This window comes from Chrysemys picta, chromosome 19 (assembly GCF_011386835.1).
Source record: "Chrysemys picta bellii isolate R12L10 chromosome 19, ASM1138683v2, whole genome shotgun sequence".
Lineage (NCBI taxonomy): Eukaryota > Metazoa > Chordata > Testudines > Emydidae > Chrysemys > Chrysemys picta.
Window position 1 is genome coordinate 458202 of NC_088809.1, and position 24445 is coordinate 482646.

The following is a 24445-nucleotide window of genomic DNA, read 5'->3' on the forward strand; positions in this document are numbered from 1 at the left end:
GGGAATATTCTCCACAATGCTTCCCCCCCCCGCCCCCCACCACAGATCATGTAATTGTGGACTTGTGCATGACACAGAGGGGCTGATAAATCAGAGCCAGTGCAGTTCTGGAATAAGGATCAAGAATCTGAAACTGCCTACTTCAGCACTAAGTGCCCACAACTGCAAGCAGAACAGGACTAAGTTCAGTACCTGCCTCCCTACAGGTCTCCATCACAAAGAAATACAAACATATGCAATGCCCATGAGGCAAGCTGGAGGCATTTGAGCAGAGAATTTAAACCCTTCTTCTACCAGGTGTAGTAAGAGCAGAACTCCATCTGCCCCTCATCCCCGCCATGCTCAGGAATGTTTGTAGGTGGGGTCAGCACCTGGCACACTGTCTCCAGGTATCTGCCTATGATGCCAGGCGTCACTACATTTGTCATAATTAGAGCAGAGTAAGGAATCTGCAGCTCCAGTCTCAAGCGCACACACTGCCAGCCCTCTAGCAGATGTGTCCTTATTGGAGCCACAGGCACTTTCACACCACAGCATCCTCCTCCAGCTAAGACGACAGGGTTTGGAGGAGTATCACCCTCCCAAAAGACTGAGCTATCTAGCAAGGGTTTTAATAAGAGGCCAAGAAGTTCACCCCATGGCCGAGAGCATTTCCCCCATATCACGCCTAACCCTCTCCAGCCTTGGCATCTAGAGACCAACTATGGGGACTGGTTAGGGGAGGGGAGAGAGGGAGAGACTGTTCTCTTTGGAGCAACTGCAGGACCAGATAGGATAATACATTAAAACTGGGAGCCCTCTCAAAACCCACTTCTATTCAATACCTAGAAGAAAAGGCTCAGCAAATGATGGCAAGCCTTGGGGGGGGGGGGGGGGGGAAAGAGAGGCAGAGCTGCATACAATTGTACATACATGGGAATTGTCACACACACACACACACACCGTGGTCTTAGACTGTGAGCTCCTCAGGGCAGGGACTATGTGCACCACTGTCCTTTTGCGGTACTCAACACAATGAGCCCCTTGACGAGCTTTGGGGTGCTACCACAATACAGTTAATATCACTTCTTCTATACCACCATGGAAAATATGGCACTTTACAATACAGACACAGGCAAATTTCCTACCTCAGACACCTCAGGTGTTGGGAGGAGTGGACAAGAGGACCATGCTAGTCACTTAGGAGGTTACTGCACCCATGTTTGCTCCCTTATCTCTTAGAACATAAGAAGCTTTGAACCCACTGCTCTGTCCAGCTGCAGGCAGGTTTCAGAGTCAGGTCTAAGTCAGCAGAATATATGCAGGAAGCAGGACTTACAGGAAGTATCAGGGTCAGACTGTAGCTTACTGATTTTACCCCCTATCTCTAACCATCACTGCCTACCCTACACTCGGTCCTGTTCAGGGCATCCTCTTGAATCTGAAAACATTTGGAACAACCATTGAGCCACTCAGCTTTCTCCTTGTATTATTCAGTGCAGCTGAGCGCAGTTACAGGGTCTCTTCTGTGAACAAGCCACAGTATGTAAAAGCAGCAGGAAAGGGTAAGTAATTAATCAATGTATTTGTCCAGCCCTTCCCCTAACCCACATGACAAACTAGGGAAATGTGGTCTAGATGAAATTAAGGTGAGTGCACAACTGGTTGAAAGACCGTACTGAAACAGTAGTTATCAGTGGTTCACTGTCAAACTGGGAGGGCATATCTAGGGGAGTCTGCAGAGGTCAGTCCTGGGTCCAGTAGTATTCAATATTTTCATTCAATCACTTGGAATAACGGAGTGGAGAATGTGCTTATAAACAGCTGCAAATGACACCAACCTGGGAGGAGTTGCAAGCACTTTGGAGGACAGGGTTAGAATTCAAAATGACCTTGACAAATTGGAGAATTGATCCGAATTCAACAAGATGAAATTCAATAAAGATAAGTGGAGTACTTTGCACTTAGGAAGAAAAAAAAAAATCAAATGCACAATTACAAAATGGGGAATAACCAGCTAGGGGTAGTACTGCTGAAGAGGATCTGAGGGTTAGAGTGGATCACAAATTGAATATTCTTGGGCGTATCAACAGGATGTATGCAAGACACGGGAGGTAACTGTTCCACTCTACTCAGCACTGATGGGGTCTCAACTGAGTACTGTGTCCAATTCTGGGTGCCACACTTTAGGAAAGATGTGAACAAATTGGAGAGAGTCCAGAGGAGAGGAACACAAATGATAAAAGGTTTAGAAAAACCTGACCGATGAAGAAAAGATTTGTAAAAATTGTGCCTGATTAGTCTTGAGAAAATAAGATGGAGGGGCGACCTGATAACACATTTGAAAACTGTTAAGGGCTGTTATAAAGAGGACGGATACATTTTTCTCCATGTCCAGGGAAGGTAGGACAGGAAGTAATGGCCTTAATCTGCAGCAAGACAGATTTAGGTTAGCTATTAGGAAAAGGTTTCTAACTCTAAGGGCTGGTCCACACTAACCCCCCCACTTCGAACTAAGATACGCAACTTCAGCTACGTGAATAACGTAGCTGAAGTCAAAGTATCTTAGTTCGAACTTACCGCGGGTCCACACGCGGCAGGCAGGCTCCCCTGTCGACTCCGCGTACTCCTCTCGCGGAGCAGGAGTACACTTCCGGGATCGATTTATCGCGTCTAGACAAGACGCGATAAATCGATCCCAGAAGATAGATTGCTTGCTGCCGGACCCGGAGGTAAGTATAGATGTACCCTAAGGGTAGTTAAGCTTTGGAACAGGCTTCCAAGGGAGGTTCTGGAATCCCCATCACTGGAAGTTTTTAAGAACAGGTTGGACAAAGTCCTGTCAGGAACAGTCTAAATTTACTTGGTTTTGCCACTGTGCAGGGGGTTGGACTTGATGACTTCTCCAAATCCCGGTCAGCCCTACATTTCAACACCTCTGCATCCTTCTCAGAGCTCTTTGTGTGAGCCAAGCAGACACAACCCAGACAAACCTACTGTTTTCCTGATACTATGGAAACTCTAAAGACAGCAACTAGCATGCTGGGTTCCAGCTGCACCACAGGAGAAATCCAGACGGTGTCACAGAAACAGATACCAGGTTTATGGGACACAACCCATTTCTCAGCATTTTAGAGTTTTATCTGTTCACTTGAACTATTATGGGGTCCAAGTAAGAGTTGTACCAAGAGAATAAATCAGAAATTGACACAAACTAACACTCATGCTTAAAAAAAAAAAAAGTTGGGACTAAAAATAAAACCAAAACTAACCTCAAGCAAAACAAGCAAAATGGAGGAGAGTAACAGTGAAAGAAGAAATGTTAAGTGAGTGAGAAGCATGGAGCCCATTTTGGGAAAGGCATCCAACCCTGGGATTTGTCCTATTTAGTGTTTAACGTCTATGTTGCCGCTTTAGCCAGAGGAGAGAGAAAGAGCCAAATGCTAGTCTGTCAAGCACTGGACTAAAGAAACAAAGCAATTCATGGAATGCTGGGGCATTCTGAGTTTCTTGCATTTATTCTCCTCTCCTCCCCTAGTGCCTCATGATTGTTTTGAAAGAGTGCCTCTTGATTTATCAGCTTCACAAAATTCCAGATTTAACAAGTTCAAACCAGATCTTACTGCACAAGACAAAATTGGGCTATATTTTGTTTTGCAATTCAGAGTACTTTCAGTAAGTAAACGCTAAACTAATGTACTCTTTCCTGTTGGCTTCCTTCACTGAATCAGACACAAACAAATCCCAGAACAGAAGCTGCCAGTCAGCCTCCCAGACACACAACAGTATGCACAAGGCTATCATGACATCATTTCCCCTCAGTGCTTTGGATTGAGTCACAGAAAAAAAAAAAAAAAGGAAAAAAAAATGTATCTGCAGTTGAACTCAGCTGCTCCGTATTTTGTGCTTGCTCAGGATAAAAAATACCCAGTGGAACAGGTTTTTATTATGGCCCTCCCTGACCTGCCAAACTTGGTAACCCCTGTTTAAGGACACAAGATGGAAAATATTTAATAAACGCTTGGCTGAAAATAACTTGATATTCGAGCATGCACCTTGTTATTTGACATCTTGTTGCCCCTCTGCTTTTAGCAGGTTCCAGCCACCCATCAGACCATGACAGCAGCTGTCGGTTACACTCGGACCACTGAGCTGGTGACAGGCAGATAAACAGAATGGCATCTGGTGACTAATAAGAAACCAACATCCCCAGTAGGTGAACAGCCAGGATGATTTCCCTGTTTCAAGGGAAGAGGTGAGAATTCTGGGTGTTAATCTACCTGTCTCCAGGTCTCCCTCCACAAGGAATCCCAGGATGTTGTTCATGGCCCCCATGTAGAAAATGAGCCGCAGCTGAGTGACGCACATGGTGATGAGACTGAGTAGCAAAATTGGGCTGAAGACACTGTGCATAAAGGACGGAGATGCTGCAGAGGAAACAAGAGAGTCTCTAAAGAAGGCAGCCTCTGGTAATGGTTATTAAACAGACATGACATCAGAACAGACTGGATTGTTTAGATCAGTAGTCTTCTACTGGCTACATTACATAAACACAATACTCTAGGGACAGTCCAATGGGGAGTTTAGTGCCAGTGACTAACTTGTGCAGAAGGGACTCCTATGGGGAGGACAACGACGAGTAGGTATAAGAATTTAGCATGTCAGTCTTTAGCTATAGCAGTTCATACATTATGTACTGTCTATGTAATGTTCACCAGCACCCAGACATCTGCCAGGGTGGCAACATATGCCATCAAGGTATGTGCATGCATTGGGGGGGGGGGTGTTATATGTGCCTGAATATATACTTATCTGGACAATGATGAGTTGCACACATGGGTTAAATTCACCACATGTAAGGGCTTGTACAAGGCTGAAATATTGCTTAGCTCCTATTTTGAGGAGTTAAGTGGTGCACTGACCTTGTGCTGGTCCTTTGCACTAGGGTGAATGTCACATGCACAAATCTAGAGACAATACCTGCATCGTCTGCTTGACACTTCACTTCCAGGTCCACTGTTGACAGACAGAGTTTGTTTCCCTCTTGAGCTGCCAGCTCCTTGGGGTTCTTCATGGAGCTCCCCACACTCAGACGACGTCCCACTGTGGTCACCTGCTTGTAAAACTGTTTCCCTGTAATTTTGTGGTCAAATCCCAGCCAGCTGAACTTGATCTTCACTCTGTGGGCAGGGGGGGAGGGAGAGGGGAGAAAGACAAAAAAAAAAAAGTGAGAGCTGCAAAGCAGAGTTGAAATATTCATGGACTGATCTAAGGATACTGGAGTCACAGGATGCAGGAAGGTTGGTTGACTATAGGTTAAAAATCAACATCTGGAAATCCATACAGAGCCTGGGACCCAAATACCAAAGAGAAACCTCTCTCTCTCTAGGCCTTACTGCCACATCAAAGATGCTAGAGCTGGAACTGCCTCAGTAGAGAAATGAAGTTGCTGCTAGGAGGGTGTTTGCTGTAGGGAGTCCTAGAGGCTGGAACACACCATCCTCGAATATCCAGAGTCTCACTAGCTAGGATAAACATTTATAAAGGGCTGTAAACCCTCACACTTAGGACAGAAGTCAACCATAAATATTTAAGGTTAGGAATAAATGTATCTTCCTCTGAAGCAGCTGATGCTAGTCTCTCTCAGAGATTGGATCCCATGACTGATCCAGTCCGGCAATTTCTATATTCCTAAGAGCAGAAGGAGACACTTACGTGTAGTCCATGTCTTCTGGTCCTGGGAATGGCTCCAGTGGCCAGTTGAAGAAACAGTTGAAGAAAACTAGTCCTGCACAGGATGCCCAGACAATCAGAATGAGGATGAAAGAGACACCAAAGTCATATATAACCTGGAATTCACAACAGAATAATATCATTAGCACATAAGATATCCTATGCTCTAGTGTTTGCTGAAGTAGATTTGGGAGTAAGGTGGAGGGGAAAGCATGTGGCATTTAAAAACAAGGTTGCAAGGTGACATCTAATGAAGGAAGGAATTCTGTGATATCATGTAAGCACAACAAAAGTTTTGCACAAATTTATGCACACATCTTTATACAAGACATCAGTTACAAGAAAACAAGGAGCTTCTGCTGAAATTGAAACCCAGCTCTGTCAGAAACAATACAGTAACTCCTCGCTTAAAATCATCCTGGTTAAGGTCGTTTCATTGCTGATCAATTAGAGAACATGCTCGTTTAAAGTTGCACAATGCTCCCTTATAACATTGTTTGGCAGCCGCCTGCTTTGTCCAGTGCTTGCAGAAAATGCAGCCCTTTGGAGCTAGATGGTGGGGGCTTAGAACCAGGGTAGACCTGCAGCCCTTCCCCACCCCCATCAGCTCCCCCAAGTTCCCTGTGTGGCAGCCGCCCAGCAGGCTAGCAACTGCTGGGCAGTTCAGCTGTCCCTCCCGCACTGCCATGTGTGCTCCTGCCCTCTGCGTTGGAGCTGCTCCTGGGAGCCTCCTGCTTGCTGTGCGGGGGGAGGGGGGGGAAAAGAGAGGAGGCGAGGAGAAGGGGTGCTAATGTCAGGGTGTCCCCCTCCCCCCTGCTCCTGTACCCTATCACGACAGGGCTCAGGACCGAGGGAGCTTGCTGGCAGCAGCTACCATCTCAACTTGCTGATCTACTTAAAAAGGCAATATACTTCAAGTGGGGTCAGAGTACTTAAAGGGGCATTGCGCATCTCTCTCAAACACATCGTGTGTGTCTCTGTCTGCCATGCTGTCTCCCCTCCCTCCATTCGTGCTGCCTTGTAGAGTGTGAGGCTACAACAACAACAACGCAATAACCCTTGAGAGCTCAGCCAAGTGCTAGTTCATCATTTAGCAGTAAGGTATTCCCTGGGAAATATCCCACCCTCTGACTTCACCACCTCAACCAAGCGTCACAATCATCATTGCTGTATACAGTATTAAACTGTTTGTTTAAAACTTATACTGTGTTTGTAAAATAGAGTCTTTTGTCTGGCGAAAAACATTTCCCTGGAACCTAACCCCCCCCCCCCCCCCCCATTTACATTAATTCTTATGGGAAAATTGGATTCGCTTAAAGTAGCATTTTTCAGGAACATAACTACAACGTTAAGCAAGGAGTTACTGTACAGTCAATGGAGAAGTTACATCTAGATCTTCTTAGGAAACCCATTAGGAACTTTGCTGCATGGCTGGTATAACTTGATCTGACCTACTGTCCAGACCCATAAGAGTCTTGGATTTATATAAGCTAAACCATATTAATTTTGCCTCTGCGGATGAAGCTATGTATTAAATAGCACAGATTTATTGACTCTCCTTCCCTTTCAGAGCTCTCCACAAAACTCTATAATTAGTCTTATCACTATCTGAAGGTGCACAGCCGCCTCAAGAAAATAATCAAAAGCTGATATTTTATTACAATCGGTCCCATGGATTCCAGAATTTAAATTTTATATTTTTCAACTCCAGAGATTGCTTATATCACTAAAGATGGAAAAATGTTTTTATTTCTTTAACACCACTATAATCCTATGACTTGTGCACTTTTCACTGAAAACCATCTCAGAACTTCTAAAAACCATCCTGGACAGTTTATAGACCTGAGTATCTGGCCTCCATTATCATGGTATCTGAGCACCTCAAAATCTTTAATGTATTTATCCTCCCAACACTCCTGTCAGGCAGGGTAGGGCGACTATCCCTATTTAAAAAAAGGACTTTCCCAAGGTCACACAGGAAGTCTGTGGCACAACAGGGAAATGAACGCAGGTCTCATGTATCCCAGGTTAGTACTCTGTCCACTGGACCATCCTTTCTAATGACCATCATGCAACATGGAGTCCTAAGACAGCAACATCAGAATTGCGGAGACAAATTTGTCAGAGCTCAGGATTCCACATCCTCACCTTGATTCCAGGAAAAGTGACAGCTGAGGAAGCGTAGGAGCCAATCATCAGAGCAATGAACGTGGAACGAAGATCACCAAACATGTTTGGCAGCTGAAGGGGGGGGGGGGGGGGGAGAAGTGGGAGGAGAAAGAAAAAAAACAAACAAACTTGTTGAAACTGTAATATGGGAAGAAGAAAGTGAAGAAGGTTGCTTTGAGAAGTCCCTAGCACCAAAAATGTTTGCCTCTGGATCTAGGAAATGGAAGAAAATGTTAATTATTCAAGAATTTATTTGGCTTTCCACAACAGTACACTGGGATGCAATGAGGCTGTGAAAGTGCCCATCTGCTCTGCTGCCTTTAGTGTTCCCCCTATCAGGGCTTGCCTACACAGGGAAGTTTACCAGTATAATTATACCAGTATATCATAAACTGGAAAAAGCACTTTAATTCCAGAATAAGAGTGTCCATACTGGGAATTATAAGTATATCACTATAGTTATACCAGTAAATTTCCCCATGTAGAAAAGCCCTCAGTAACTAGCTTGTAAACCAAAAGAAACATGGCCAGGGCTGCAGCTTTTCTTGCTGCCTTTGGGAGTAGGTCTTCCCCACACATTAATTACCCTCTGCATAAGGTGTCTGTCCTTAACTCCCCCTCTGCCCACTCTTTCACGCTCCTATTTTCCAACCAGTTTCCATGTCAAACTGTGTGTTCACCACCTTTCTCTACACCTCTGAATTGTATACACCTTGGTCCTGTTTATTAGCTAGAAAAGGGAGATTAATAATGCCCCCAACCTCTAAAACACACAACCCACAGGGTACTGATCTCCACTACTCACTTACCTATTATTTCTCATTCTTCAGCATCCTACCTGCATCACGGTCCCTCAAACTCTAGGGGAGTTATTCCCAGCACTTTCTACAATGCCACAATTGTTCATAGATCATACAGCTAGAAGGGACCACTGCTCATCTATTCTGATCTCTTGTATACACAGGCTGTAGGACTTCACTTAATTCCTGTTTGAATTAGAGGATATCTTTTAGAAAGATATGCTATCTTGAGTTAAAAATTGCCAGTGATGGAGAACCCACCATAATCCATGGTAAATTGTTAATTATCACCACTTAACAAAAATGCACTTAATGACAGAAAAGCAAAGAAAATGCAGATGCAACTGCTGCAACACCTTATGCTGATGGGTTTAAGATTCTGCCCACCCTCATCCCAAATCCTACCCTGGATCAGTGTCCTCTAATGTTTTTAGGTTGCCTAGGTACCCAGGTAAAAGGGCATGATCAGTTTATAATTTTTCAGACCGATTTTCTTCAGCAAGTTGCACTGAAGCCCAAGCTCCCATTTCTAACCAGGCCCCAATCTCCCTCTTTGATGGTTCCTGCAAATTCATACATTGCTACAGGTCCTCTTCCATGTTATTAACATACCACAAATAGCAACTGGGACAAAGCTCATCATCTTAGCACACAACTGGGCAGGACAAGTCTCCAGATACAATTTACTTTTTTTGAATCTACTTCAAAAAATGTGTCCCACTCCAGGAGTAGCGGGAAGAGTGTAAATTGGGACAGAAGAAAAAAATATCTTCTCTAAAAGAGCCATGGAGAAGAAACACCACCAATATTTTAAATAGCCAGAAAGGGATGAGTCCCCATTACTAATAACCTGTGAGCTTGGATTCAAAAAAAGAATCACTCAAATCAGAGGGGTGCTGGGAAGTCTCTAAAATTGGTTCTTTCCTGCAGCTTATAAACAGGCAGAACTTCTGCACCAAGTAGAGCGGCTTTTCCAATTTTCATCTCAAAATGAGTTCAGAGATTAAAATGGCATCATTAACATGTTAAACAGAGGCCTTAGCTGACACCCACAGACACATACAGTTGTCCACATCTAAGACTGATAAATAAAGCAATATTATTATTTTATTTGCTGTTTATGGACCTTGCTGAGCTGGGAAAAATTAGACTGAACCTGAAGAGACCAGCTCTCACATACACGTGCTACAATAGGAAAACAAATCAATTTTTCCCAGTAATAAAGCAGGCATGCCAGTCTGTGCCAAGGCAGGATCTCCTGCCTGTTTACATTCTGAAGTACTCCTGTAAGTGTTTCTCAGTCAGGAACGCCCTGGAAGTTTCATCTGGCTCAGTTATTTGTCATGGTTATTTCTCATTACAAACTTTCGTATGGAATGCATCTCAGGTCCTTGAATCATCCCAGAGCAGGAGCGGCAGTTATAATGTTTAGAGATTTAGGCCAGGCCTATATTACCACTTACTTTGGTATAACTTACGTTGCTCAGTGAATAAGCCATTTCCCTGAGCGACGTAAATTACACCGACCTAAGCACCTGTGTGAACAGAGCTATGTCGGTGGGAGAAGCGACCACCTCTCATGGAGGTGGATTTATTATGTTGATGGAAGAGCTCTCTCCCGTCAGCACAGAGCAGTAATCTCCCACCTTTTTATGCACAAGATCACTTTTAATTTAAGTGCAACCCAGGATCTACCCCACCCCTTCCCCAAGGCCCCGCCCTGCTCACTCTATCCCCCCACCCTCCGTCTCTCGCTCTCCCCTACCTTCACTTTCACCGGGCTGGAGCAGGGGGTTGGGGTTCGGGAGGGGGGTGCAGGCTCTGGGCTGAGGCCGAGGGGTTCGGAGTGTGGGAGGGAGTTCTAGGTGGAGCCTGGGGCAGGGGGTTGGGGTGCAGGAAGGGGTATGGGGTGCTGGCTCTGGGAGAGGGCTCAGGGCTGGAGGTTTGGGGTACAGGAGGGGGCTCAGGGCTGGGGGTTGGGGTGTGGGAGGGGTGCAGGCTCTGGGATCCCACCAGGCAGCACTTACCTCGAGCAGCTACCGGTTGCTGGTGCAGCGGAGCGAAGGCAGGCTCCCTGCCTGCCCTGGCCCCATTGGTCCCAGAAGCAGCCAGCACGTCCCTATGGCCCCTGGCAGCACTGCCCCCAAAGACCCCATTGGCCGCTGTTCCCTGTTCCCAGCCAACGGGAGCTGTAGGGACGGTGCTTGCAGGCAGGAGCAGTGCATGGAGACTCCTGCCGTCCCCCAGGGGCATGCTGGCCGCTTCCGGGAGCAGTGTGAGGCCAGGGCAGGCAGGGAGCCTGCCTTAGCCCTGCTGCACCGCCAGACTTGTGACCAGAGATTGCGATTGACTGTCAGAGGCTCCAGGATTGACCAGTCGATCGCGATCTATGGGTTGGTGACCACTGGCAAAGAGCATCTTCACCAGATGTGCTGCAGCTGCGCCATGTAGCACTTCTAGTGTGGCTAGCCTTCCTCTACTTTGGGGAACCCCGAGAAAACAACTTGGCGGCAGCAGGGTCTGCTGCAATGTTCTACAGTAGGACATGCCGACACCCAGATACCTGCATCCGGAACAGCTGTCTTAGGGAGGTGTGCATTGGAAACATATAAAGCAATCTCTTCCCTGGCATGAAATTCCAACTCTGGGTGTGGTGGCCTAAATCTGCACCACAACACAACACTTGTCACACTGTAACCTCTCTGTCTTACTCTAGAAAGAAGCTGGTCTTTGTCACCAGCCAGGGAATTCAGCTTCTGTTTATTTAAACTCAGTAATACCCTAAACCTAAATAAGCCTACAGAATTACAACAGCTGCTGGGGGAAGGGCTTGGAGCAGGGCAAGTACTCCACAAACACAGCTGCTTCATGGCTTGGTTTTCTTTCAAAGCCACAGAGATCACACAAAGAGCCTTTTTCACACAGCGTAGAAGCAAGACTCAAGCCTAGGTGACACTTCAGCCATAATGGTTGGTGGCAATTTTTAGTAATGTGCCTGAAGATGCAAAAAAAAAAAAATAGCCTTTGCCATCACATCCAAGTCTTTTTATGGCAAGGAGGGAAGGCAGGACCTGTGCTCCTCTCCGCATTAGGGCAGAATTTTGAGAAAGGCTCACTTTCCAAAGAACACCGCTCCCATTTAGATACGAAAATAAATAGCTGATTTTCAAAAGAGTTCAGCATATTTGGACGAACTCTCTAGAAAACCTGGCCCCAACTGTTGGCCCTGACCACCTGATTATCTGAACCTGAGATTTTTGGGGGGTGGGGGGGGGGGAGAAGAGGGGGATGGGGGAGGGGAAGGAAGAACTGATCCTAGAAGGAAAACCTTCAAAATAGACCAGGAAAAGGGCACTTGTGCTATCCTCCTTCCATATCCTGTTTCCCCATCAGTGTTGCCAACTCTCGATGTTAGGTGTTTTTCTTAAAGCTCCAGCTACTAGGGACAGGCAGTTACACAATCAGGAGCTTTCATTATTTAAAAGAAATAAAATTATTTTCTAGCTCTCATGGTTGCAGAAGAGACTTGAAAAAGTGAAGCATAAAAAGGCAGACAGACCCAAAATTTTATTATTTTTCATATATTTTCAAGGCTATAAGGGACAGTTTCATCTAGTCTGATCTCCTGCATAACAGGCCAGAGAATTTCATCCAGCACTTTCTGCATCAAGCCCTAAATTCTGGCTGAGTTACAGCACATCTTAGAAAGAAAGAATCTTGATTTAAAGATTCCAAGCGACAGAGAATCCACCACATTGCAAAGTAAATCACCCTCACCATTAACATTTCGCACCTGATTTCTAATCTGGATTTGTGTAGCGTCTCAGCTTCCAGCCACTGGATTTTGTTACGCACTTTCTGCAAGATTGAAGGGCCCTCCACTATCAGAAATACTTTCCTCACATAGATACGAATGACAGCGATCATGTCACCTCTTTACCTTCTCTTGGATAAACTAAATATGTTGAGCTTCTCCCATCATACAAGAGAGAGTTTCCAGATCCAGAATCATTCTTGTACCTCATTTCTAAACCCTTTCTACTCCTGATGTGTGGATACCCAAACTGGGCACAGTATTCCAGTAATGGTCTCACTGATGCTGTATGCAGTGGCAAAAGCCACCTACCTACTCCTATACGACACTCCTCTGCTTAAGCAACCAAGGATTGTGCCTCTTAGCACTGAGAGCCCATATTCAGCCAGTTGCCACCATGATCTCTATGTCCCTTTAAGAGTAACCACTTTTCAAGATGTAGTCCCCATTCTGTATATGTGACCTTATGATTAAAGGCTGACATGTTTTGAATGCTTGGGGTTGCAATACTGAGACTTCTCCATGTAAAGATGAGCTACAAATAAAAAGAAAGAAAAGCATGTTTGGGTCTTCTTGCATCCTCATAGTATAGGAATGTGGCAAGAAAGGGTTGTGTATGCTTGGGTTTTAGGGTAATTTTTTCTTTCTTTTTTTTTTAAAATTAGAAATAAAAGCTCTGACTTCCTGGTTTTTGCTGGGACGACTGGAGAGAATTAGTGGGAAATCCCAAGAGACTGAAATCTGAGCATCTGGGAAAAGGCATTTTAGTCAATGTCTAAACTTGGTTTTCTGTTAATAGCTATTTAATTTGAACTCCTTCCAAGCCCATGGGAAATGTTCACTATGAAAGTATCATTTCATCAAGGCCAGGGGAAGTTCCAGTTCCACTTCTCCAGAAAAAAACCCCCAACAACTTGATATTCTGAATACTGCTTAGTAATAAAGACACTACAAGGCTGCCCTTCCCCATGACAGAACAGCAGCAAGGGGCACAAGCTTGTTTTCTATCCTAGTCTCATTTTAAAATGCAGCTATTTTTCTTCTTGATGCTCCCTGCTAGAATCTAGAAAAGGCCCTTTATGGTAATTTATCACATATGTTTATCTCTCTGGGCAGAGTAGTTGGGCTGGAGCTCCCTGTGCTCTTAGGTTCCTGTGTTGTGGTCTGATCAGCCACCAGCAGATTGCTCTGTGTCCATTTACAAATGCCTGCTTACGATGGCTAAGTCCAAGTCGCTCCCTGGAGATCTCTGCATTGCACTGGAACAGGCAGAGTCTGTCTGACCACCTTCCCAGAACTGGGGACACCATCACCAGCCATTGCTGCCCTCCCGCTCTCCGCCCCAACCTGTCAGCCCTGCAGCTCAGGACATCCAGGAAACACAGATTGAGCAGGCTCGGACATTAGCTTATCAGGCACTATACAGCTGCCATTTGTGTATTACATCCCAAGGCTTTGTAACAGAGAAGGCTTCAGAATTAGGAGGCAAATTTCATACACAGGGTCCCCCATCTTATCCCCCTTTGCCCTGACACAGCTGTTCGTATGCACCATCCTTCCTCAAGCATCATGGACAAGCTTCACCCTCTACCACGGCTGACAGGTAGGACCAACTCACTTCTCCAGGACTAAGGGTAGCAAGGAGGGTGCCTGACCCACACACATTTGAGGACAGATAGTATCTTTATGCACCCAGGTGGGGTTCCACCCATTGGCTGGAGTCGATAAGGGTGGAGCCACAACCTGAGCAAACAAGCAACTCATAGCTCAATACCTGTGACCCATCTTGTAAGGGTTGGAAACCTCATCAGCATCAGCCACAAAGGATCCGCTCCTTTGAGCAGCTAGAGTCTGAATAAAAACTCATCTTGCCAAGTTTCCATCCACTGCCTTTTTAATATAGAAAAATAAAGTAGCAACCTTCACCAGAACTCTGGCTGCAGAGAATTCGCGCTCGCAGCAGAGGGGGAGGCCCCTGGAATTTGCACTCCCAACCAAAGCAGCACTACACCTCATTGCAATTGGAGGAGGAGGTGAAGTCACTTTGTTTTTTTCCTCAGGACTTACATACACAAACATCTGCACACTCAGCAGTTAGTTCCTATGCCAGCCAGAATGGGCTCCTCACACCACATGAAATGCATTAGGACTGGAGACATTAGTGCAGCAGCATCTGGACTTCGGGCAATGAATGTCAAGCTCTTCAGGTCTCCTTACCTAAAGCTCATTTCAGTCTCATTGTTTCTGGCTCACCTCTAAATTCCCTTCTCATTATGTAGAGTATCTACACTGTGTATGTAACATCCACACTGCCCCAGAGCAGGAGGCATCCCCTGGTACCTGCAATACCTATATGCACAGCATTGATGCTCATGCGTAACTATTACATGCCCAAAAAAGAATTTATGCAGGCAAGTCAGCCTGATGTCTAACTCCACGAGCCATGCATGGAAATGCAAGTTTGGGGGCATAAAGACACTGGTGCAAAGTTAGAGACAAGTTTTGAAATGCTGGACCTGTGGCCACAACATGGGTCTCCTGCTGAGATAAACTGTCATACAAAAGAACTCTGAAGACCACTGCCCAAGTCACAACTCTGGGTGCAAGCTCAGTCCAGACGGGTACTGGCAATCACAAAGGTTTACTAACAGTTACTTTTAGAACTGTTTCAGATTCTAATCTTTATTCTTATAAGGCTTTACCTTCACCTCTGAAGACCAGATTCCTTATTGCTTCTGTTCTCATTTGCAGTGATGAAGGTATTAATAGGCTGCTGTACTTCTCTTTCTATGAAAAGCTACAGACACATGAAATGCTCACTTGTTGTATTATAGAGTGGCAACACCAAGCAGAAAAGTATCCTATTACCTGCAATTCATAAGTCTCAGAGCACATCCACTTGCAACCATGACATTCATATCTAAGCGTCTATAGCATTCCCCAGTGCTCTGACATTGCATCACAGACCTAGCCCCACTTACGAGTGAAAGTGGATTCTGCTCTAGATCAGACTCAGAGCTGCAGACCACTCTCACGCACCCTCTAAGAGTACTTTGAATTTGGCCATGTGGGGAGGAACTTGAAAGAAGCAGAGGAGTGCATAAGGGAGACCTGCTGTCAGCCTACCTGTGTGGCAGCTCGGTTTATTATTACCGAAGTGCACTGCAATAAGTCTGAGCTCAGCTGCCAGAGAGGAGCACAGCTCCTGCAGTTCTCCCCAGGCCTCACCCAGTTACATTATTTCAGTATAAGAGTAGGGTTACCATATTTAGTGCCTCCGAAAGGAGGACACTTTAAAGGGGCCCCAACCCCGCCCCCAGCCCCGCCCCTGCCCCCGCCCCCTCCCCAAAGTCTCCGCCCCCTCCCCTGCTTCCCGCGAACATTTGAGTCGCGGGAAGCCTGAAGCAGGTAAGGGGGGGTGTGGGGGGAGGAGGCGCGGCCCACCCCCGGCACCGCAGGTCCCCAGCCCGTCCCCCGAGCCCCCGGCCCGGCACCGCCTGCCGAGTCCCCGGCACCCGAGTCCCCGGCCGGGCCCCCCCGAGTCCCCGGCCCGGCACGGCACCGGGCCCCCCTGAGCACCCGGCCCGGCACCCGAGCCGCCAGCCGAGCCCCCCGGCCTGGCCCGGCACCGGGCCCCCCGAGCACCGCCGGCACCCGAGCCGCCAGCCGAGCCCCCCGGCCCCGGGCCCCCCCGAGCACCGCCGGCCGAGCCCCCGGCCCGGCACCGCCGGCCAGGCCCCCCAAGCCCCCGGCCCGGCACCGGGCCCCCCCGAGCACCGCCGGCAGAGCCCCCGGCACCCGAGCCGCCGACCGCATGTCCGATTTTCCCGGACATGTCCGGCTTTTTGGGATTTCCCCCCGGACGGGGATTTGGAGCCCAAAAAGCCGGACATGTCCGGGAAAATCCGGACGTATGGTAACCCTAATAAGAGGGACCATGTGTGGAATTTTCATTGCTAGTCAGACAGAACGTCAGGAAAGACACAGTTAAAGATGCCTGCATACGGGGGCTCTGCCTTCTCCACACACAGCCTCTCCCATATAGTATGCGACCTCCATCTCCTCCTTCAGATCCTACAATCTCTCCAATAGCGACCCAGATAAACACAAAGTTAGAAAGCCACCACCCTTGACACGAACATGATATGAGTCACCTTAGTAGCCCCGCAGGCTTATTCATGGGCCCCTCCTAGCTGTTTGTCTCCTTATGTTCTGCCTGTGTCATACTCCATTTACCCTGCACACTCGTTGGGTCCAGGGCCACAGATAGGGTTTTCAGATAATTTAGAAGCCTGGCTTTATACACATTTTTTAAACTTTTGGACTCTAACTTTACTTGCTATCTAAAGCAGCTGCCACAATTCTGACATTACAATACATACAACAGCCTCCAAATTCAGCCTCTGCCCATGACAATTCACAGGAACTCAGCCTGTGTGTAACCCACAGGTTAGAGAGAAATTTAGAAACAAGGTGAAAGTGAGCTGGATCCAAACAGGTGATACAACGGTTTAACAAGCCGCTTTCTGAGAGATGTTCAACTCGGAACACCTAGTTCCAGCCACACGAACAAGGGTAAGAGTAATGAGGTGAAAAATCAATTCTGCTGCATCTGCTCCCATCTCTAAGCAACAAGAGCCCCAAAATGCAGAGAGGCAGCAGACTTAGTCACTGGTCGATGTTTGTGCTCCAGTCAATGGACTGAGTAAACAGACATAAGTACGCTGCACAGATGGAGCTGGGCTGGGCACATTTGAACAGCTCAGCACTTCCAAGAAAAAGTCTGTCAGCACCTTGGAGTAATTCTCATCCATATAAAAGGGCAAAGCCCGTTGTGCCAAGGAACTCTCCTTCCCTATCTAAGGAGAAAAAAGTCACACAGCCATGCTCAAAAGGAACTGGTTTGTACCAGTACTTGTCCCCCCACCTCAGAACAGCCTATGCTGTTAATTGCTTGTTGCTGGTCAATGCAGCACTACAAACAGTAGTATCTGCCATTTACAAAAGAACAGTACTTCCCCACCTTCCTGCCCAAGATTTCACTACATCCTTCAGCTTTCAAGAGCCTTGTGCCCCTCCACCTTCTCCTAAGAGTAAGCTAGAGCTAAATTCAATGCATTACATGTGGGCTCTGCTTCAGTCAGCTGCATTGCACATGTGTAAGTGAATGCAGAATCTGGCTCAAAGTACGGAAAAGAGCCTTCGCTTCCCTCTCACCAACTATCCCCACTGGTAAGGGACAGGTGATCCCTGGGCTAACCATCCAATATCAAGCTTTTCAAATAGAAGAATCATAGGCCAACTACCCCATTCGTATCAAAAATACAGGTGAGCATGAATCTGTTCAACTCAGCAAACGAAGGATCCACTTGGCACCTTCCTGCCAGTTCAGCTCACCAGCTAGATCAGGGGTTCTCAAACTGGGGTCGTGACCCCTCAGGGGGTTGTAAGGTTATTACATGGGGGTCACAAGTGGTTACCCTTCACCTCCAAACCCCGTTTTGCCTCCAGCTTAAATGTGTTTTTAATTTATAAGGGTGGGGGGGCTCTCTGTGTGAAAGCGGTCACCAATACAAAAGTTTGAGAATCACTGAGCTAGATAAGGGGGAAATAAGATCTCCCTAGTCCCTATATATGGGGCCTTGCAAAGAGTTGTGGGGTGGAGGCCAAAGAGGATAAATGAAGGGAGGGCAGATTCACAATTGCTCACGTAATAACTCTCTTCACTTACCGTAAGTGAGGTAAAGGTCATGCACATTCCACCAAAGCCATTCAGAGACAGTGAGATGAAGATCAGCACTGACAGTGCTGCAGTGGAAAAACAAGAGCATTTACTGGATGGAATCACAGTGTCCCCAAAAATCCTGGTTCCAACAAGTAGAATTTTGGCAAGGACTGAGCCAATGCCCTGCACAGAATGAAAGATTCCTTCCAAACTGGCTCATTCTAGCTCCACACTGTTCATTCTAAGCCAAGGTCACAGGGAAAGACGTTCAGGTACTAGGAGAATCAGAATTCAGTGTGGGCATCAGTTTGCAGAGCCATGGACACTAGTTTTTTCTCTGGGATGTGTGGGAGTCCAAGGTCTTCTCCTCCCGCCCCTCTGAACTGTCTCATTGGTCAGCATTGGTCTCAAAAGAAAAATTTACTTTTTAGAACTGGGCTCCAGGGACCACCTCACTATCTCAGCTAGAGGATACGGCTATATTTATCCTGGGGCTGGGGAAGCCTTGAACAGTCAGCATTGGTTACTGCCCACCTCTTACTTCTGGAGGAACCTTTCAACTTTTTTTTCTTACATTTCTCACTGTGAGCTCACCACTGCTGAGGCACCTTCACTCTGGCAAAAGAGTGAAGCTGGGAAAGAGACAGCTGCCTCAAAGCCACCTTTGATACTGCTAAGCAAGGGCCTGTACAAGCAGCACACCCAAAATCTTCCCTCTGGAGACCAAGCTTAATGCCCCCTCAACACACCATGGGGCTCTGTCTCTCACTTGTCACTGGCAGGCCTGGTCTGCAGTGCAAGATTATTATACTTTATACGTGATACAAAGCAGGTGGCAGGTTTTTTTTTTTTTTTGAACTTTTTGCTCACAGGATTCTTGCAGTATGGGACCCTGGCTGCATGCCCATCAGTGCTCACAAGAGGAGCTGGGCCTGCCTTTGAGCCACTGCACCCTCCCAGTAGGCAATAAGCAAAGTTTGTGCTGTACTTCTTGGGGGTGATCTCTCTAGCTCGCTGAGGACACTATAATCAGAGTATGTGCCCTTATTTTAGTGTTCTCTGCACACTACAGCCCCCAGTTACTAGCTGAACCTTTCAAAAGTATAACAACCCCAAGGCCCTTTCAATTGAGTCCACAGAGCTCAGTACTTACAATTTGGGTTACTAGCTCCATATGCAATCATCACACAGGACACAGCAAAGCAGGCACTGAAACAGAATTGAAGCCTTTAACCACATGTAAGAAAGCCTACTATAGATAAGTTACACTGTCTCCGCAGTCTCAGTGCCTGGCTAAGGCGGAGACTTGGAGAGTTAATTGGCTGAAGTAGAATCTGGATAAGATGGAAGGGATGCCGATGGTTTGGAGACAAATATCTAGAGTAATAGATGAAAGTTCTACATGCACCTTCCATGGGTATTGAAGAGTCAACCCTTCCCAATGCAAAACTCAAACTTGAGGTCCTAACAGGTTCTGAATTTTCAGGCAGTGTCAGTGTCCCATTATCTGCATAAGACAAGGAGACTGCAACCACCTTCCCCTATGACATGGCCCTACTCACATCTATCCAGACGTCAGTCACCTCTAGGCTGGTTTACTGTAAAGCAGCAGTTTGTATGAAGAGCATTCAGAGCCTTCACCTGCCCACCTCCCAAGTGAGGCAGGTCAATGAGCACAAATACCTGCCCTCAGTGCTTAGCACATGGTACTGGCTCAGTTCCAGGTGCAATTCACATAGTTAGAATATTTACAGATCTAGACAGTCTGGAACCCAGTTACCCAATAAACCACTTCTCCCCTGCATTCTATCACAGCAGCTGTTAATACCAACTCCACATGGTAATTTGAGACAGGAAGTGATGCATATATTCCTTTGCCACTTGAAAGCACAAGGGAAGCTTTAGACAGGCAATACGCAATTAACTCTGGAGTAAATGGGGTAACATCCAGTTCTTGCAAGACATGTGGGATGGGATAATTTAGTAACCACAAGCAAGACAGACCTTATTTTCTTGTGTAATATAGCACCTTCAGCAGTACTGTGCCACTAGCACCATGGTGGGGCATTGACTTAGTATCAGCTTGACTCCCATCCCTACTGACACAGTGGAATAGTTCTGCTCTCCTCCCAGAACCTTGTTTCCCAGGGAATTCAGAAGTCAGAGACTCTAGGAACATGGATGCAAGTCCCATCCCCTTCTCCTTGTAGGGAGATTTAAATGAGTTCACCTGTCAGCCTCAACCCTACCCTGTTCATGGCTGATGGAGCTCTGGGAGATTTCCAGTCCAGTCCAACAGCAGACAGGCTTCCCCCCCCCCTCCTGGGTATCCATTTTACAAAGACAACAATAGTGGTCAGATACCATGGAGATGAGATCCCCTGGTGATAGGCATGAAACGAGAACCTGAGTAGAATGAGCTGCTTGCCATAAACTATTGAACTGAGGACTAAGCATAACCTCTGACTCAAAATTAACTTCTGGTTTTGAAACAGTTGGTAGGCTTCATGACACCAACCTGCCAAGCAGACGCAGTTTGCGAGGGCCATATTTGTCCATGACAATCCCAAGAGGCAGAGTGATTGCACTCAGCAAGAAGGATCCAACGGTAAAAGCCAGGTTCAGCATTTCATCCTGCTCCGGGCAGATGAGCCACCCATTGATCCGAATCACAGCCTCCTGCTCTGTCCTGTTGCCATGCGCGAAGCTGGTGGTAAAATTCTCTATAGGGGATAAAAGAGAAATGTTATAGTGTAGTGAGGAAGACAGCACATTAAACCCAGTTACAAAAAGAGGGGCAGGTAGAACAGCCCTGCACACAGGCTGTTGCAACAAAAGGCACAGATCACAATTGCCTAGATACACAGACAATTTACCAATCTTAATCCAGAATAAAGGTGTGCACACACAGATTTGCACCAAGATTACCAGAGGTGTGAATTACAACCCATACAATTATTTCTGTTCTAGTCTCGGTGTAGACAAGCCCTTAGTCTAGAACAGGGGTCGGCAACCTTTCAGAAGTGGTGTGCCGAGTCTTCATTTATTCACTCTAACTTAAGGTTTCGCGTGCCAGTAATACATTTTAACATTTTTAGAAGGTCTCTTTCTAGGAATCTATAATATATAACTAAACTATTATTTTATGTAAAGTAAATAAGGTTTTTAAAATGTTTAAGAAGCTTCATTTAAAATTAAATTAAAATGCAGAGCCCCCCGGACCGCTGGCCAGGACCAGGGCAGCGTGAGTGCCACTGAAAATCAGGTCATGTGCCGCCTTCGGCATGAGTGCCATAGGTTGCCTACCCCTGGTCTAGAACAATCATTTGAAAGCCTGACATTCAGATGAGCTATGTCACCTCAACTCCCTGCACTGTGATAGGAGCAGTTTAAGAACAGCGCCTAGTCCCAATAGATGAATCTCTAGTTTTAGGCCTGACTCGCCAAGATGGTGATTTAACAGCCTCCAAGACCACTTATTCCATTGCCCCAATTGTTCTTCTAGTTATGAACCTTCCAAGCTCCCTGGATGACAGGGAAGGATGGCTCATCTGGGTTCTCTATATACCTGTAGATAGTTCTCCTTTCCCCAGACTTTAAAATTTCAATTCTCTTAACTCCCAAATTGTATTGTCCAAAACATTGATCGTATTTCTTTCTTGATTTTTTTTTTTTTTTTTTGCCTTCAGGTGAAGAATGCCAGCTGCAAACTCCCCTATAGAAATAGAATGAAGTTTGTTATTTATCTTACACAAAATGGCAACTATGGAATCAGGGCAGTTTGAAAAGGAGTTCAACATAAGCTCATCTCTGTTTACGTTAGTAGTTTCACTGCCTCTTGTCAGCTCTTTCATTCTCTTGCAACAACTTCCCAGAAAGTTCTAAAAAGAAAGCGTGCTGCATTCATTTTCATTAACATATAGAAGGAGTGCATCAGCAATTTATATTTCTGTTTTCTGGCAGGATCAATTTTCAAGTCAAGTAAGCTTTGTTGGCATGACAAGGGACTTGGTCTTTCCCCAGCTGGAGAAAATCAATGTCATATAGAACTTTTCTATGGTATTTAATAACAAACTGTTTTAATGATAGTAAATATTGCCAAATACAGCTGACAAAGTTTAACATTCACAAGTTTAGAGATTTTTTTTATGCATGAGTATATATGAGAATGGTGCCCAAAACTGAACTCATTACTTAAGTGAGATCTAAACAGCGCCAAGAAAAAACGAATCATCTTGTGTGAGAGACAGCTGAATAGGACATTTGCCTTTTTGTTCAGCATTACCAAATCTAGGTCTTTCATCATTCTCTCTAATCCTAGTGGTCCCACTGCCCGGCAACCCTGCATGTCAGGCTTTAGAATATTTCCCTCTTACCAGAACCTCTATACCTTTAGAGAATGTAGTTATTGAGTTCAAACTAGTTCTATAAGTCTGAGCTATGGTTTTAGTTCCATCTGCCAACATGATTACTCCCAGCTTTGTATCAACTGGAAATAAACTCTGCTCTACCCTCCAGGTTTCAAATACCTACAGATACTCAGTGACACCAATATTTGGTGACTGGGAAAGTGCCTTCTACATGCACATACCTAATATACAAGCACAGGTGCTCCACATACCCCCCAGAAGTATTGGAGTCTTTCTACCTTTTTTCATCTAGGTTCTCTCATTAGCACTTTCACTAATGGGGTCTCAGGCTTCCCCTGGCAAGGAACAACAAGTTTTGACCTATTCTTCCCCTTTGTTATTCATGCCAATATTTATAAACCTTTATCCTGTCCCCCCTCTGTTGCCTGTTTTCCATGTCTTCATGTCCAGTTCCTTTGTCCACATGACCCATTGTGTGTTTTTGGGCCTATCAGCATCCATTCTACAAGTGCAGAATGGAGAAGTGGTGGATTGCTGCTGGAGCACTGTGATTACATCTGATGCAGAGAAATCACCCCCTCATTTGAGGTGTTCGTCACAAAAGATTTTCAGATTCGGTGCATATATTGCAGACCTGCTCTAAGTCCTACCAGACTCCCATCTCCTGGATCTCACGGTATTTTAATAAATTGTAAGCCTTACAACACTCCTGTGAGGGAGGCAAGGGATACACAGGGGTCACTTCACCCAGAGCCTCAATGCTTTGGGCTATTCGCAGAGATAAGGCCATAGGAAACAGATGTGGGTGAAAGGTTAAACTCAGACAAACAAGAATTAGACAAAACAGAAATGAATTCCCTGTGTCAGCACTCTATTAAGACAGCTGCAGTGCTTAGTTGTGGGCTAGGAGGGAGGGTGGGAGAAACACTGGCAATGCAGTGACCTTATAACTTTTGATTGTGTGTGTCAAACAGTCAGGGAACTCTCCTCAGGAGAAAAAGAAAACAGAACAGGCAATACTTTAAGGATGGTTCATTCATTGTTGTTGTAAGAGTAAACACTAATAACATTACAACACGGATTCGCATCATGCACGCCAATGAGAGGGACACAAGTGTGAAGGGCAGACACAAAGAGGGCAGCAGTGTGGGGCACAGTCTTGGAAACAGCGGCCAGAATCCCGCTGAGATTAAACGGACTCCGTGCAGGTCACTCGTCCAGAAATGTTCGGGAGCAGAGGTGCTTCACTTCAATTTGTGTCTCAGTAAATCTGGTTTTGTGTCCGTCTCAGAGGAAGACCCTGCTGATGATACCATGTAGAAGCTAAGACACCACCTTATTGCAGAAAAACAGGAATTGCCCAGAGCAATGAAAGAAAACCCAACAAAATAAAATCAAAGTTGTTTAACTAGGGGCTCTGCCCCTAGTTATTCCCTGACTCTTTCAATGGTTTCTACACACACAAAAATAGACGAGTGTATACAATATATGCATGTCAATCTGAAGGCTTTCCATTTGGGAGAGTAAATTGAATAATGAGAGCCCCAGATGCACTGTACCCCTGCGAACTCTCACACTCAGTCAACAGATAGGAATTAGCAACATCACATGACAAGGAGCTAGGATGAGCTTACCCTGAATAGAACCTGGATATTTACTTTTAGGTACCTGGCTACAGCAAATACTCCAATTCTCACTCATACACAGCTCACATCCTGATGTAGACCATTGTGTGGCACTATCACAGTGCTAGTCTCGATCTCTTGTAAAACTCTACAGAGAAGAAGGGCCCTCTGGTCTGACAACACCATCCTTTCTGAATTCTTCAGCCAGATCCCATTTGTAACAAACATTT

The 24445-nt window shown here is 46.0% G+C and overlaps 1 protein-coding gene across 6 annotated transcripts in view; it reads right to left on the reverse strand.

The window, feature by feature from the left end:
- Positions 1-24445, reverse strand: part of SLC43A2 (solute carrier family 43 member 2) — a 46587-nt gene that overhangs the window by 12311 nt on the left and 9831 nt on the right. For 3 of the 6 annotated variants that reach the window (XM_065573414.1, XM_042858059.2, XM_065573415.1), the window contains exons 3-10: positions 20739-20943; positions 19374-19429; positions 18227-18303; positions 7861-7953; positions 5695-5828; positions 4960-5159; positions 4260-4406; positions 4035-4131 (exon numbers count right to left, since the gene is read on the reverse strand). In XM_065573414.1, coding sequence (XP_065429486.1) covers positions 4035-4131; positions 4260-4406; positions 4960-5159; positions 5695-5828; positions 7861-7953; positions 18227-18303; positions 19374-19429; positions 20739-20943 — 1009 coding nt within the window. The remainder of the gene's footprint in view (positions 1-4034; positions 4132-4259; positions 4407-4959; positions 5160-5694; positions 5829-7860; positions 7954-18226; positions 18304-19373; positions 19430-20738; positions 20944-24445) is intronic. The other 3 variants (XM_065573416.1, XM_042858061.2, XM_065573417.1) reach the window with 1 other exon arrangement.